A 17,515-nucleotide genomic window follows, 5' to 3' on the forward strand; every position below is an offset into this window, starting at 1 on the left:
GTCGTTAATTGAGCAATTCCACTAATATATTTAAGTATCTTCTGTGTGCCAGACATGGTTTTAGGAATTGGAGCATGGGGATATGTAAGACTTACAAGTTCTCTGCCCTTATAGGAATTATCTAGTGGTATTAGAAAAAGATCAAAGAATATGTTTCCCTCTCCCTGATCCTTGAAGGAATTGGGAAAAAACAGCTGTACCAGAAAGGCTGAGCTGGTTTCCTGGATTCTGTATACCCAAGAATGCAAGTGCTTCAACATTTGAGTCACACTGTGGAATGCCCATTAAAGATAGATAAAAAAGTTGCACAGAACAAAAAAAACCCAGATCTCTCCCCAGCTTGCATTTGAGGGTATTTTAGGAGCTTCTACCGTCTTGATCAAGCTAAGTCACACATTCATATAACAATATTTATAAAATGATGTACCTGTTCAAGTCATATTTTCAATTAATAAGGGGTGCCTGCCCCAAGCTATGGTATTTTCAATAGCCTCATATACATGTGAATATTCAATTGTGAATAAGGAAGACCATAGAAGAACTGATGCATTTAAATTTAGTGTTGGGGAAGAATATTAAAAGTACCATGGACTACCAGAAGAATAAACAAATCTATTTTGAGAGAAGACGTACAGCAAGAATGTTCCTTAGAAGCCAAGATGGCAAAACTTGTCTGCCATACTTCCGAATGGTTATCAGGGACCAGGCTCTATAGAAGGGCATCCTACTTGGTAAAGTGGAGGGTCATTGAAAAAGAGGAAGACCCCATCAAGATGGACCGACACAGTGGCAGCAATAATGGGCTCAAGTGTAACAAAAATTGTAAGGATGGTGCAGAACTGGACAGTGTTTTGTTCTTTTGAGTTTAAGGTTGCTATGAGTCAGGACCAACTCCATAGCACCTAACACTAACTACAACATAAGATGATGAATAAAAGAAAAAGAATGGCTTACCCCTTGCCAAAAGAATTCCAAAGTAAGTTACTGGATATCTTTGTTCTGTTGAGCCAATGTTAAACATTTACTCATTGAATCGTCTTAACCAACCACCTGGTGAGATGAACGCTGATTTTATTCCCATTTCCCATGTGAAGAAACAGGCCTAGAGGAGTTAATTACCTTGCCCCTTACTCCCATGGACACAAACCTGGTAGATAATGGGAAAAAAGCAAACCCCAACCCTGTCTAACTCCAAAGTCCATATTCTAAAGCATTACACTTCCTTCCACAAAATTATTTCTTTTTACATTTTATTTAAGGAGAAACAAATATTCATATTGAATAGGAAAAGTATTCAAGTAACTTTAAAGATTATTCTGTATTTTCAAAAATTTATCTCATAATCTCCCTGTGCAGAAGAAAGAAGAATGGTGAAAAGTAAGGACGCTTGGAATCAAATAGTTCAATGGAGCATGTGCACATCAGACTCCATGATCTGAGATCAGAAGAAATAGATGGTGCCCAGTTGAAGATCCAAAACCACAGTTGCCACTATTAACTGTTCTAAAGGGGATCACATTGGATAAAATGGGAGAAAATGTGGAACAAAACTCAAATTATAAATAATAATAATAATAAACAAGACCAGGTTTACTGATTTGAAAGAGACTGGAATAACCCAAGACTATGGCTTTTGGTCACACTTCAAGTCTGGAACTGAAATCACCCTCATGGTTCAATTTCCAGCCACAGAGTAGATAGGTACATTGTTGTTGTTATGTGCCACAGGAGTCAGTTCCAACTCATGTTAACCCTGCATAGGGTTTCCAAGGAGAAACTGGTGGATCTGAACCACCCATGTTGTGGTTAGCAGTCCAATGCTTATCTTACAGTGCCACAGCAAGACTCCAGATAGGTACATTGTTGTTATTAGGTGCTATCAAGTCAATTCCAATGCACAGCGACAATATGCACAACAGAATGAAATATTACCCAGTCCTGTGCCACACTTACAATCGTTGTTAAGCTTGAGCCCATTGCTGCTACCACTGTGAATATTCATCTCGTTGGGCCTTCCTATTGTTTTCTGATCTTCCAATTTACCCAGCATGATCTCCTTCTCCAGGGACTGGTCCCTCGTAATGTGTCCGAAGTATGAGAGACAAAGTTTTGTCACCCTGGTATCCAAGGAACATTTTAGTTATACTTCTTCCGACACAGATTTGATTGTTCTTCTAGCAATCACGGTACTTTTAATAGTCTTATCCAACACCATAACACAAATGCATCCATTCTGTGGTCTTCCTTATTCAATCACTGTCAAACTTTCACATGCATATGAAGTTACTGAAGATACCATGACTTGGGTCAGGCACACCTTAGTCCCCAAACGGACATCTTTGCTCTTCAACACTTTAAAGAAGTCTTGTGCAGCAGATTTGCCTAATGCAATATGTTGTTTGATTTCTTGTCTGCTGCTTCTATAGTGTTGATGGTGGATCCAAGCAAAATGAAGTCTTTGACAACTTCAATCTTATCTCCATTTATCATGATGATATTTATTGTTCAATTGGTGAGGATTTTTGTCTTCTTCATATTGAGGTACAACCCATACTGAAGGCTGTGGTCTTTGATCTTCATCAGTAAGTATTTTAAGACCTCTTTGTTTTCAGCAAGCAAGCCTGTATTATTTGCATATCGCAGGTTGCTAATGAGTAGACCTCCAATCCTGATGCCACACTCTTCTTTACATAATCCAGTGTCTCAAATTATTTGTTCAGAATACTGATTGAATAAGTATGGTGAAAAAATACAATCCTGACACATACCTTTCCTGATTTTAAGCCGATCAGCTAGGCACATAGAAGGAATGTTCACCATGGAATGGTCAGCCATCCAAGATCAAAAAGGCAGCATTTACTTAGGGATAAAATTCAGAAGGGTTGGAAAAGAAGGTTGAATGAAATAGGAATGGTAGGGAGGAAGTAGAATAACTGATGGTACGTGGAAGGAATTGCAGTTATTGAAATGAAATGAAATGAAATATATGATTTGTTGAATGTAAAACTTATGATCTGCTCTGTAAGCCTTCACTCAAAAAAAAAAGAAAAAGATTTTATTTCAGAAAAAAAACATTCAAACATATCCTGCCTGTCAAAATCAAATACTCTACTTCCTTCAATGCATTAGAAATTAAAAGATGAAATTTTACAATTGTTTAAAATGTACAGAAGCTCCATTATCTAAAATTGTAATTATGATTCAAGAATAAATGGAGATCAGTATTTTATTCATCCAATAAACTATTCCTCCAAGTTGGTTCTATTTTACAATGTCATACATTACCATCTCCAAATTTTACTTGATATCTGAATTAATAACAAATTAAATAAGGTGAAGCCTGTTTAGTAAGAAGAATGCAGAACTTCATATAATGGAGCTTGTGCCTATTTGGGGATAAAGCCACATAAAAAGTCCTTATTAAAAATTCAAAACTATTTGTAATAGAATTAAACTTTGGAGAATCCAGTGAGGTAGGGGGAAGGACTCTTTTTGCTTTAAATCATTTAAATTAAATTAAAAGTGTTTGGAGTCCTTATTTTAAATTTCTTTTGTGGGAAACTGTGCTGGGAATCTATTGTGCACAAAGGATGTTTGTTGGCTTTTATGCTGGAACCACCCGGCAGGTTGAGTAGAGAAACAATTAGCTCAGTCAGCAGCCGTTTGAATCTGATTAAGCCAGGAAGTGGTCACTCCCCAGAACAGGCAGATGAAGGGAATGAAGGCAATAACTTCTGAACAAGGATTTTTTTTTTTTTTTCCTGCCTGTCTCTCTGAAATAAATTCATTTTAGATTTTATTGTGTCAAGTTTTTGGCAAGAATAAATTTATTACCTTTAAGGAAACAAATGGAATCGTGTTTCCAACTAGGTCAACAGTCCACATGTGCCATGGATACCATCTCTAAGAAACTTCTGTTTATTGAGGTCGTCATAGCCTCATGCTTTGGTTACAAAGCATCTTTGACACCAAGGACTCCAGTGACAGAGGAAAATGAAGGGCCGATACCAGGCTGCTGGCCAGACTCTGGTTACTCTGGGCAGTCTCAGTGTGTTCTCTGGAGTCATCGCTTTCTTTCCTGTCTTTTCTTACAAACTTTGGTTCACAGGATGGAGTGTTCGGATTGCTTGTCCTATCTGGAATGGAGCTTTGGTAGGAAAACATTTCACTGCATATATTGAGGGAGGGGAGGAAGGGAAGAAGGGAGGGAGGGAAAACAGAACACCATATTCTTTTTGAATTAAACAATATGAGGAAATCATAATTCTATGAAAAATATCATAATTCATTTTGTTGTTATTGTCAGGTACCATCAAGTCAATTCTGACTCATAGTGATCCATGTGAGCGAATAGAACTGCCCTATGGGGTTTTCTTGGCTGTAATGTTTATGGGGCAGATCTCTAGGTCTTTCTATTGTGAAGCAACTTGTGGGTTTGAACTGCTAAACCTATGCAGACTTATAAGAAAGGAATAAAGGATTTGGCTATAATCAAGGTTTTGTTCAACTTTGGTTCTGTTGTGAAATCAGACTTTGGAGCTTTTCCAGGAGCTCCATAGAATATTTTAAGATTGTGACTTTTTTGGAAGCATATCAAGCAGACCTGTCTTTCAAGAGGCTTCTTGGTGGGTTTGAACCACCAACCTTTTGGTTAGTGGCCAAAGACTTCACCATTTGTACCACTAGGGTTCCTTGAATTCACCTTGTTGTTGTTAAGTGTTGTCAACTCATTTCCAACTCATAGAGACATTGTAGCCTGAGTTTTCAAGGGGTCGCTTGTGGGTTTGAATTGCCAACCTTGTGGTTAGCAGTCCAGTACTTGACCTACATCATCACACCTTAAAACACGGATTTATAGTTGTTGCATTTTAAATATAGGCTATTTCTTAATGTTGTTTTGTCATATATATTGTGATCAAATAAGGAGACTTTCTATGAAGCACTCAGCTGCTAACCAAATATTGATGGTTCAAACTCCCCCAGAGGCACTTTGAAAGACAGTTCCAGTGATTTGTTCCACCATGCACACATAAGGTCACCATGAGTCAGAAGTGGAGACAGACAGGTAGCATCTGAGGAGGTGTGTCTGTTCCCATCGTATGTATGATGTTACTCACGTGTGGGTCAGTGAGGAGCAGGCCCTTAGTCAGCTAGTGCCTTATTGCCTTTAGGTTTTAAATGTGACTTGCTGTGGGTTCATGCACCACACTACAAAGCGGTTTGAACTGCAAGGTTGGCAATTCAAGCTCACCAGCTGCTCCTTGGAAACCCTATGCAACCCATATAAAACTGTGCAAGCCCAAGATGCTCAATGAGAAGAAACACAATTTAAACAAAGCTTGCCTAATAAAATATTTTATGAATTTTGAAGCACTAAACACGGGCTGGAGTCCTGGTATAGCTCTGTGGGTTAATGCGCCCGACTGCAAAGTTGCTTTTAACCATAAGGTCGGCGTTTCAAGCTCACCAGTCTCTCCTCGGAAACCCTACACAGGGTCGCTGTGGGTTGGAACCAACTCAACGGCACTAAAGTGGGGGAAATACTCATGAGAAGGAAAGCAATAACACTCTTTCAATAATGTCTTAATTTGAAACAACGTGATATATTCTTTTATTATTATTTTTTTTTTGCTAGTGAACCACCGCTCTGTCTGATCAGGGTCAACTTCCAAAGGTCTCTGACCCACTCCACAAATTTTATTGTCAATCATTTAACTTGTCTTCAAAAACTGTCTTCCTCTAGCAGAAAAATAATTTGTACATTTCAATCATATTGACATTTCCTTTTACTGATGATTCAATATCTCTTTTGAGACTTGTAAAAGGTAGATTTTCACATGTGATATGGTACTTTGTATTTGTTCAATGTCTTGCATTTAAGCTTCCAAAATTCTTCACAAAATGGTCCTCAAACTCTCCTAGCTTCATTCTGACAACCATATGACATGCAGTTTTCCTAGAATTTCTGAACTAAGTTATTTAAAGACCTCAGCTGCTGCAAAGTATGCAGCAAGGAGATCATACTGTCTTAAAGACTAAGGTCTGGTTTAATCCTTAAAGCCTGAGTTTTAAACTTAAAGTACATTTAAATGTAGGAACTGAGGGTCCTAGGCCCCAGCCAATGACAGCAGCGGTGTTTCACTCGAAATCTGTTTTAGAGACTGGAACATGGAGAAAGATCATGGCTAGGCTTACTCATATACGCTTCAGTTTGTTCATGTTAGGAAAGTGTCTCAATTACCCGTCTTATCCATCTTCAACAGTCTGTGGTTTCCAACCACCCAATAGTTCATGCAAAGAAGTTCTGGTGATGTAGAGGGTTAAGCATCAGGTTACCAATTACAAGGCTGATGGTTTGAACCAACCTATGTGTTCATTCCTCTCTATGATCACTGTGCAACCCTCTCAGTGCTTCACCCTTACCACTCCCCACCTCATACCCAAGTTTTATCCCTAGATAACTTTGATAACAGAGCTGTGAGAATCTATCCACTAGTAGGTCAATAGATTTCAATAGAATAGAAAATATTAGGATGCATCCCACATAATAAGCATATTATTTTGGTTATGTATAAAAGTGCACATAACTATTAGATATACTGTCTATAAAAGACACATCAAAAAGATGGATAGCCTAATGCCTATCAACAGAAGAATGGTTAAACTAAACTTTGGTACATACACACAATGGACTACTATGCAATGTTGAAGATTAATGATATATCGCAAAACACCTCAATATGGATGATCCTGGAGGACATTATGCTGAGTGAAATTAGTCAGTCACAAAAGGACAAATATTATATAAGACCAATGCTGTAAGAAGTTAACAAAAGATTTTCTTGATAAAAGAAACAATCTATGATGGCTACAGGAGGTTATGTTATTGTTAAGTGCTATCGAGTTGGTTCCTACTCATAGCGACCCTGTATAGGGTTTCTGAGGAACAGCTGGTGAATTTGAAGAGCTGACCTTGTGGTCCAGTGCATTATGTCACAGGGCAACATCAGGATGGCTACAGGAGGTAAGGGGAGGGGAAATTACTCACGAGCTAGAGAGTAGATACAGGTTAGCATGGGTAACAAGGCAGGCAATATACAAAAAGAGGAAGGTTAGCAGAGTAAACAAAAAGTAGCAGGAGACACGGGGGAATGCAAGAGGTAACTGTTGGTGCGTATATGGCAATCATTGTAATGAAGCAAAGTATATGATTTGTTGACTGAAAGCTGATGGTCTGTTCTGTAAACCTTTAAAGAGTTTGAAAAAGTTTAAGTTATTCTAAAGGACAAAAAGTGCATATAGCTAGACCCTGAAGTAAAATGTATTCCTTACTCTAGGTAGAGGTTTAAAAAATTTCTGAAGGTGAGGGTTCTACATAGGGCTTACCTTTGTCCAATGCAGCCTGCAACATGACAACCAGGCTCATCTTTCTAAATCTCTATTCTAGTCACTGTAACTCCTTCTTCAAAAACTTTTAGTGTTCCTTCATTTCTCCCAAAGTCTGGACACATTAGTTTGAATCTTGAGGCCCTCATGGCATTACATAGTTTTCAAGCTTAATGTCTTCCTCTTCTCCACCAATAACCCACTTCCAGTCAGTCATAGTCCTTATTGGTCCCTGTGCGTGCGTAACTGCTACTTCCCCACCTTTGTGCATGCTACTTCCTCTTCCTGGAAAGCCTTCCCCTAGGCCATCTCCCATTGAAATCACATCCACCCTTAAATCAGCTTCCAATCCTATTTTCTCAGGAGGCCTTCATCATTATTGTTCACCCTGGAAGTGGGATCTTATCACAGAGCTCATCTCACATGAAAAGCACTCATTCTTCTTGCCTCCTTTTATGGACATTCTTGTATTTGCATTATTTTTGCATCTGGACTGTAAACTCCACTGAGAGTTGGGACCATTATTTGTACAAATGGTAATCTTGCTAAGTTATTTAAGTTCTATATGCCTCAGGTTCTAAGGCAAAACAATAAATATCTACATCAGAGGTTCATTTATGGGGGTTAAATGAGTTAACACAGATAAAAGTGTTTATATATGCCTGGCATATAATAAGCACTCAATAAATGTAGACTCATTATTTTATCTGCATAGTGTCTATTGCATCCGGCGTTCATATTAGTCCTACAATAGATGCTTGTATGTGAATAAATTAAGTACTATGATTAATTAGTATGATTTCTCTAAGAGTTTCTATTTCTGTTGTTACTGCTGCCCACTTCCTTCAATTCATCTACTTCTGGGAACCACTCAGATTCAGTGGCAAAGTTCAAACTCATCATGTGATAAAGGTGGTAGCTGCAACTGTTGCAAAACCTGAGAAATGCCCCTGGAACAGCCCACAGAGCATGTTAATAGCAAGTCAAGAAGAGGTGAGAGAGAAGCGTGCAGGCCTGTGCCTTATTTCACAGTATGGCTTCTCACAGCTTGGCTGCCCTACTCTCCCCATTCACATTTTATCTTCCCACTTGACTTGTCTTCCCTGCCCTCTAATCATTTTTTCCTACTCTTTTCTCCCTCCCAATCTAAAAATAAAATTTATAAAAAGAAATGAAAAATTGAAAGCAGGAACAGAAATTTATATACCAATGTTCATGGGTACTAATGACGCTCTGGTAGGGTAGTGGTTATGAATCGGGCTGCGAACCACAAAGTCAGCAGTTCGAAACTACTAGCTGCTCTGCAGGGGAAAGATGAGGCTTTCTGCTCCCGTAAAGATTTACAGCCTCGGAAACCCTGTTCAGGGTCGCTATGGGTCGGAACCGACTCGATGGCACTTAACAACAACAACAACAGCAATCACAGTAGCCAAAAAGTGGAAACAGCCCACGTGTCCATCCACAGGTGAATGGATAAACAAAATGTGATACATATACACAACGGCATATTAGTCAGCCACAAAAAGGAATGGGGTTCTGATACATACTATAACATGGATAGACCTCAAAAACATAGTGCTGAATGATTTAAGTCAATCACCCAAGCACAAATATTGTATGATCCCACTTACATAAAATAGGCAAATGTGTAGACATCAGAGTTAACTAGTAGTTACCAAGGGTTGGTGAGACATGAGAAGTGGAAGCTTCTCCCACTTAGAGAGCATTGGACTTCTAGTAAAGGTTCCAGGATAATTTGGAAATGAACAGTGGAGATAGATGCACAACATGATGAATACAGTCAATTCCATTGGATTGTATGGACAAGAAAGTCTGAATTGGCAAATATATAGTAACATATACTTTTAAAGTAAAATAATTCTTAAAAAAAGAAATGAATGAAAGATAGGAAGGAAAGGGGGAAGATTGTGAGTCTTGGGAGGTAAATATCCTATGCATGCTGTCTATCTCCCTTGCATGGTGGGGCACCAGTGAAAATAAAGGTGTTTCAGCTCTGGGGCCCCCATCTGCAGGTGACTTTGACAAGTTACTGAACTGCATTCATGCTGCAGCTTACTCCATGAAAGATCTTTTTCAAAGTTTTGTGTAAACAAAACAAAATTCAAGCTGGCAGCTACCACAGAAATAACAGGCAACTGCAACATTACATTTTCCAACTTTTGGAATGAGAGAAACAGCTCACGCCAAAGTAGGTAAGGCAACGTGGGATCCGAGCATTTGATAATGTCAGCTATCTCCTCAGAGTTTTACTAGCAGATCGGTGTCAGCTCCCTCTTCTTTGTTTTTTTTCTTGCCTCAATTTTTCTCCACATAGGACATCTAAATTGAGGACTTTGTCTCTCAAAGTATAGACAGGTCCCAGGCTGAGGCTACAGCATTAGTGTTACAATTGCTCTTAATAACTCTCCTGTTTTCCTGTATTATTTATGCTGGCTCAGCCTCCATAGGGTTCTTTGGAAACTTTCCTCCTGCATAATCAAGCCAGGAGCCTCTTTAGACTACAGATGGTTCTGTTTTTAACCATGGGAGTTTTATGGTATGGCAATGCCAAGTCTGGAATTTCAAATTCAGCTACATGAAAAGTTTGTGTGAATGTATATGTGTGGGCATTTTTTCCTCCCTCTCAAATTCTCTAAATCCAAAACTCAAAATAAAATATGCCAGGAAAATGAAAAGTTAGGTCTCAACATAATAAATATGTCAGACCCAGAGCTACAAAAAGCAGCGCACCACAAAACCATACTGGTAAGAACTCTGCTGCTTTCACCCTTAAATTTGTTGATACCAAACATGCAGCCATTCTTATTCTTGTCAAAAACCTATATTGTACTATTTTTAGAGCTGTCCACATTCCATATCTTATTCTAAGCACAACTCTTCCTGGTTTTCTCTCTTACCCTCGAGACATTCCTTGACTAAGAACAAATGATTTATGAAATGGGAATAAGTGATTTCCAGGGTCAAAGACCATAAACCTCTCCTTCATTGTACCTGGTGCTGAATCAAAGATGAGCCCAGAGATTTTTTTTTTTTTTTCGTTAATTTTCACTCCATTCTGGTTTTGTTTAGTTAGTTTTACCCTGGGCCTTTTTACTTCAACAGGGATTATAAAGAAAAACTCTCCTTTGAAAAGCTGGACATCATTTCACCCAGAGCAATAAATTCACATCATGAATTCATTGTAATGATAATCTTTGTTACTTGAGAAACAGGGATCATATATTTGTACTCTACCAGCAGGCTGGGGCTGCAGAATCTCAAAAGAAAGCAAATGGTAAAAGATAATGCCACTTCTGTGAAGGTTTTTCAAAGATGTATGACAGGTTTCCATTCTGGTTTCTTCCATTTGTAGTTTCAGCAATGGGTGAGAGAGATGAACAATAGACAATTGATCAAAATAAAACATATGGCAAGGATTATAAAGCCAGGCTTCCATTTCACTGATACTTATAGCAGTGGAAGTTATAATCATGATGGTAAACACAACACAGAGAATCAAAACATGAGCTTGTGATGAATTTTATCTTGGTGGCACTGATGACTTGTTTTTCTCACAGTCATCAAAAATTCTTCCATGATTGAGGAAATCAGGGTCATAAATTCATGAAGCCATTTGCTGTTCCTTCTAATTCATGATAAAGTGGCCAAATTGTACAATAGATTGAACTGTTTTCTGGAGGTGCGTTCTTTCTGGGAGGTGATGTTTTCCATTTTTCTCCCCACAGGCCATCACAGCTGGTGTACTTCTACTGTTGGCTCAGAAGGAGTGGACCCAGAAATACCTGGTAAATAGACATAAAATAGGAATGTAGAGTGGATTCAGAGGTCAAATAACTGCTAGTTCAGGATCTAGCAGGAACATCACGAGAGTTCATTATAATTGCATTTTTTAATTGATGCCCGTGATGGAGTTCAGTAATCAACTAAATATATTTTCTAAAAATAGCATTAATTTGATTCCTGCTCCAAACATTTTCCACAAGTTCCTGTGATTATTGTATTTGGAGAAGACAGATTGTTAGTGTTACAGCATAGATGTTATCATTTTGAAAGACTGAATCTATAAGCTTCTCTGCTTTCAATAGCATTTCTTCAAACCTCAACTCCTCAATCTCCCTTTTACTTTCCCTTCCATAAAAGGATGAGAAGCATATGTTATCTTGCATTCTGACAGTGTAGTTTCAGGTTACCCATGATACAGAATGACTATCTTGATCTGATTATAGAGTTTCTTCCTATGGCTAAGGTAGTGCTTCTCAAACTTTAACGTATAGGTGAATCAAAAGGTAGTGCTTCTCAAACTTTAGCATATATGGAAATCATCTGGGAATCATCTTAAATGCACATTCCAGTTCAGAAGAACTGGGTGAGGCCTGAGATTCTGCATTTCTAACCACTTTCCAGGGGATCTTGATATTCCTGGATCATGGACCACTGAGAAGAAAAGGTCCAGAATCTGTTACTCATCTTCGTTTTCCCCACCATAGAAAAGTTCTTCTTCACATGATAGAAAATAAATAAACAAATGTTTGTTGAATGAGATTGATTGCATTCTTGCTCCAATTGTGTTATATCAGAGGGGAGGTGTAGGAACCAAAGGGAAGGTTGTAACAACCATTCCTCCTTATTTCTCAGTAGAAGACATTAACACCCAGCTTTTTTTTTTTTTCATATTCTTAGAAAACTTTTGAAATACCTAATTCTCAAAGTAAAAATTTGTTTATGTTTTATTTTTAGTGGGAAGCCAGCTTCACCTTTGTGATTCTCAGCATTATGGGATGCCCACTTCATTTTGCAATAGCCTTGGAATCTGCTCTCCTTGGCCCATATTGCTTCTACTCATTTGCAGGAATTGCAGGGACCAACTACCTTGGTTATGCAGTGATCTTTCCTTTTCCATATGCAAAATTCCCATCAGTCTGTGTGGACCCACCACACTATGAAGAGTACCATCTGACACTTCAAGTCCTTGACCTGTGCCTGAGCTTCGCCATGCTCTGTACCTCCCTGACTGCACTTATCAAGCTTTCTGCGAGACTTATCCATAATGGAGACATAAATGTAAGTGTCACAAAACGGAGAACCAGCTCTTGTTTTGTCCTGAATGCTAAAGTGGAAGGTTTGATATAATAGCATTTAATATCTCTCTAGAATGCACCACTGTATCCTAAATAACTGTGCTAGCCATTGCATGGCACGTAATTGTTGTCGTTGTTTTTGGGGGGGTGTTTTTTTTAAGTTTTTATTGTGAATTGAGTGATAGTTTCCATGGGAGAACATTGGTTTTACACTCATTATTTCATTGCAATGATTACAATCTCCTCCGTGCATCATCGTTCAACAGTATTTGCTTCTAGTCCCTCTTTTTTGGGGGCAGAGGGAGAGATGGGGGAGATGTACACAAAAACACTCAGGATTATATAATTTAAACAACCAAAGGGCACATTCTGTAAGCTTGCCTCCTGGCTGCCAGCACTCGATCTTTCCTTTCCTTGAGTTTAGAATCTTCAGCTGCTCTCTCTCTCCATGTCCTCATCTCTGCCTCCATCTCTGGTGTAGCTGCTTCTCTGGATAAGGTCCCACTTTCTTCTCATGCTCTTTTACTTTGATGGTCCTAGGGTCCTCTGTTTCTGGACTGTAAGATTAACTACTCCCCATTTTTTGTTACAAAGCTTCTAACTTTACAGCTGTGACAGTTACAATTAGTCATGGTAACAATTATTCATTATTGAGTCATAAGAATCTTATCCCCATCTCTTTTCACCAGCCCCATCTAGACAAGATGAAAACTATTTCATCTAGACAAGATGAAAACTATTCAGTGGGGAGTCTATCTTCCCCAGCACACCCTTAAACTAAACTCCCTCTTGAAAACTTGTAAGCCAGTCACTTCGTACCTTTATTGCACCCTCATTTTAGGTAGCCAATGTCTTAGTTGCCGGTTCCTATCAACCCTATATACAGAGGATTGATACTTGATGTGACGATTTCTTCCCTCTCAATTAGTATTTTGAGCTACTACATCCAAATTGTAGCAATTTAACCTTGTTTCTTTTATTTAAAAATGTTTGTTTGTTTGTTTGTTTGTTTTATCTTCCTCTATTTGAGTTCTGATCATCAAGTCACTGAGACTAGGTCAAATGGGTACTGTCTGCAAATTTGGGTGTTCTTGTGCATCTCCTCTCACTTCATATCAGCTGAATGCTTCATTCTCAGCTCTAGTCCTCCATAGCTATGTTCTTGTCCATGGACTCAGGAGTCCCCAGGTCTCACCACACTTCAGACCCACCAACCCTTCCTCTTCTCTCTTTCATCTGCAATATAGCTGTTTTTTAAGTGCTGTTGAATCAGTTCTGATTCATAGTGACCCTGTATAGGATTTCCAAGGCTTTAAATCTTTGCAGAAACAGAAAGCCTCATCTTTTTCCGATGGAGTGGCTGGTAGGTCCAAACTGCTGATCTTGTGGTTCACAGTACAATGCTTATCCTATGGAACCACTGTGCTTCCTGGCCCATAATAGTGCTGCTGGTGGTAGTAGTGGTGGTGGTGTGCTATCAAGTTCTTTCCAACTCATAGCAACCCTGTGTAGAGTTTCTGAGGCTATAAATCTTTACTGGAGCAGAATGGTGCATCTTCTTCCCACCGAGTAATTGTTAAATTCAAACTACTGACCTTGTAGTTAGCAGTCAGCTTGTATTTAAATTCAAACTACTAACCTTGTAGTTAGCAGTCAGCTTGTAACCCACTATGCTACGAAGGCTCTTTCTGGCACATAATAGATGCTCATTAATAGTCACAATAGTTTGTGACTGAGCAAATGGAAACATGATGATACGATAAGTAAATATACAGCTGTAGCCAATTTGTATCTCAACCCACAATTTAAAAAATTACTAATAGAGATAAATTTTTAAGAGTTTTTGTGTAAATTAAAGGCAGTATCCTTAATATTTTTAGTATTAGTCAAAAACAGGTATCGTAATCTTGCTTATAGTCCATGAATTTAGAAAGGCATACATGCTCTAAGCTGATATACTCAACATCAAGTTTATCAACAAGGCTTTTAATAATATTAATGACATGATAATACTAGGGACATTTATTGAGTGCTTACTTTATACCTAGTCACTTCTCCAGTTTACAGATGGCAAACTGAGGCTAAAGAGTAAAATTTGCCCAAGGTTACATGACTGAATTGTTGCTGTTGTTAAGTGGCATCGAGTCATTTCTGACTCATAGTGAACTGACTATATAGGGTTTCCAAGGAGTGGCTGGTGAGTTTGAACTGTCAACCTTGGGGTTAGCAGTCTAGTGACTATTTTACAGTGCCACACCAGGCCCATCGTAGTGTCTCTCAAGCTGGCCAAGTCCATCCGACTCTCTTCAACACACACTTGTCTACTAAAACATTGGGACTCATGGCTCTGGACTCCAAAAGACTTGGAGCAGGTCATTGAGAGAAGAGCCCACATGACTTTTGATTCCAAATTCCAAAGGCAGATTCTGGGTCCCTTATGGGAGGATTGAACAGCCTCCTTCTGGAGAGTGCTGTTTCTCACTGCAAATTCTTAAACTGGCTTTCTGACTCAGGCTAGTATCATATTAGCCATTTGGTTTCTTTCCAGTTTAATACTATGCACTTCAAACATCAAAGCTGAAGACTTGTTTTCAGCATTCATGATGCCTTTTATGGTCAGTCCTGTCCTCTACAATTTCTGCATAAGTCTGTGCATTCTTTAGGAGAGAGTCCATTTTACCAAGAAGACCTGCTGAGAACTGTGAGCAGACCAACATTACCTCCCCCACTGTACTCTTAGGTTAGCTGGAAGTTTAGCATTTGAGATTTCTCCTTTTCAGTGAACATTTCACACTTCCTAGAGCCCTTTGTTAAAGGAACTTACAGCTAAAAGAGTTACACATTGAAGTGTTTGTAGTCCCAGCACCTTAGCCTGGAAAGTAAGCAGGATATTTGTCTGCCACCTTAGGTATGACACCCCAGCACATAAATTTAATGTGTTATCCAGGGCAGAAAGAAAAGACAGAAAACAAAACAAAGCAAAAAAAAAAAAAAAAGATTTAGAGCTTGGTAAGCTAGTTCTATGAGATCCAACAGTAAGGTCATATAAAAGTAGAGCCCTTGGGGAGAGAAAAAATGAGTTGAAAAGAGAGGAATTTGGGTCAAGGGCAAACTGCTTCAACTTCAGAGTCTTGCCTATACCCATCCTTCAGAACACACCTTCTTTCCACCTGAGTTTTGAGCCAGGTATGGGACCAACATTTCTCAAGGTAGATCATTGCTATCAGAGTTACTTAGGATTCTTTTTAAACCAGATTTCTTGGTCTCTGACAAGCCTTATTAAATTGGAAACTCTGGTGCGGGAGACAGAGAAAATGCATTTTAACATACTCCCCAAGAGACTCTGATGAACAATCAAGTTTAAGAATCATTACTTGATTCAAAGATTCTATCAGTGTTACTTTCCCCAGATTCTCATTTTCCCCATCTGTATAAAATGTAGCCCTAGTTTGGGTGAAAGTTCTAGATCAATTTAATCAGCAGCATTTCTTGAGCATTTTTGGATGACTTGACACCATTTAATCCATTATGGCAGCAGATCCCATGCCATTAACAAGGATGATGGCATAACGAGTTGTGATGTTTTATATTAATAAATGCACCACTGCCTCATATGCCATCTAACAGCATATGCCATCAAACAGATCTTTGCTATCCTGTAGGAACCTCAGCTATATTGGGCACAACTTTCAACAGTGAAATAAATGTCTTATTCATTAAAATTTCAGGAAACACACAACTTTCTTAGTAGGAAAGGTGAATGAATTGCCAGGATACAGAAGTCTATCCTTTTTTAATCCAAATCCAAATCAGCTAGATTTCCCACAAGCTGATAGTGTTAACAAGTATTTTAAATATTTTATTTTAAATTATAATAACATTGTAAAATATGCTGTTAATTCATACCTCTTTATTCATATAAACGAACCTGCAATAATATCTTTTAAAACTGTTCTTTTAAGTGTCTGGCTGAAAACTAAACCTATGTTACATAAAATTTGAGAGCCATAACAATTTGTACGAAAGAGAAAAGTGATGGTTTGGAAGATTTGGGGAAACAGATGTCAAAGTAAAGGAGTCCTGGTGCCAGAGTGGGTTCAACATTGTACTACCAACTGAAAGGTCAGAACTTAGAACCCACCAACTGCTCTACAGGAAAAGATGAGCCAATCCATTTCTATCAAGATTTACAACCTCAGAAACTCTATGGGGCACTTCTACTCTGTTCTACAGGTCTGCTATAGCTGGAATTGACATGATGGCAGTAGATGAGCAGGTAGTCAAAGAACAAAATTAATTATGTTTTTAAGATCTATCTATAAACGTCAATAAGGAGCTCTGGTGGCGTAGTAGTTATGAGTTGGACTGCTAACCTCCAGAACTACAGTTGGAAACTGCCAGTTGTTCTGCAGTAGAAAGTTGAGGCTTTCTGCTCCTGTAAAGATTTACAGCCTTGGAAACCTTCTAAGGGTCCCCATGAGTCGGAACCGACTGCACAGCATGCCACCACCACCACCATAAAGGCCAATGGAGTCCTGGTGTGGCACTGTGAGCTAATGCACTGAACAGCGAAGTTGGTTTGAACCACAAGATTGGTGGTTCAAGCTCACCAGCCGCTCCTTGGAAACCCTATACAGGGTCACTATGGTTCAGAACTGATTCGACGGCACTTAACCACAACAACAACATGAAGGTCAATATTATAAGGGAAAATAATAACTTCTAAGAGTTTTTTCTTGTAATTTCAGAGGCATTTTCAAATACGATTCAATCCCCTACTTCAGAATCACCATAGCCATTACCTGTACCTTCTTGGCTTCGTAGAACTAAGATCATCTTGTTCAAGGTCACATGGTAAAGGTGTATGAATGGACAGTCAGTGGGTACTCAACCAAACCACCATGCCAAGTGGTTGAAAGAGGCATGATGGATCTGGGTAAACATGTAAAAGACATGCATGAGCCCTTCAAGCTCTCAAGACCTCACTTAATAGGTGCAGGAAAAGGCTAAGAAATGAGCTCCCAGTTTGT

General features: G+C 38.8%; 1 protein-coding gene across 1 annotated transcript; it reads left to right on the plus strand.

Moving 5' to 3' along the window:
* Positions 1 to 3,993: 3,993 nt before the first annotated feature.
* TMEM212 (transmembrane protein 212) lies at positions 3,994 to 12,537 on the plus strand. The gene is made up of 3 exons (XM_006861861.1): positions 3,994 to 4,152; positions 11,133 to 11,192; positions 12,145 to 12,537. Exons 1-3 carry the CDS (start codon positions 3,994 to 3,996, stop codon positions 12,535 to 12,537), a joined length of 612 nt encoding a protein of 203 aa, XP_006861923.1.
* Positions 12,538 to 17,515: the final 4,978 nt, after the last annotated feature.

Source organism: Chrysochloris asiatica, unplaced genomic scaffold (genome assembly GCF_000296735.1).
Source record: "Chrysochloris asiatica unplaced genomic scaffold, ChrAsi1.0 scaffold00043, whole genome shotgun sequence".
Classification (NCBI taxonomy): Eukaryota; Metazoa; Chordata; class Mammalia; order Afrosoricida; family Chrysochloridae; genus Chrysochloris; species Chrysochloris asiatica.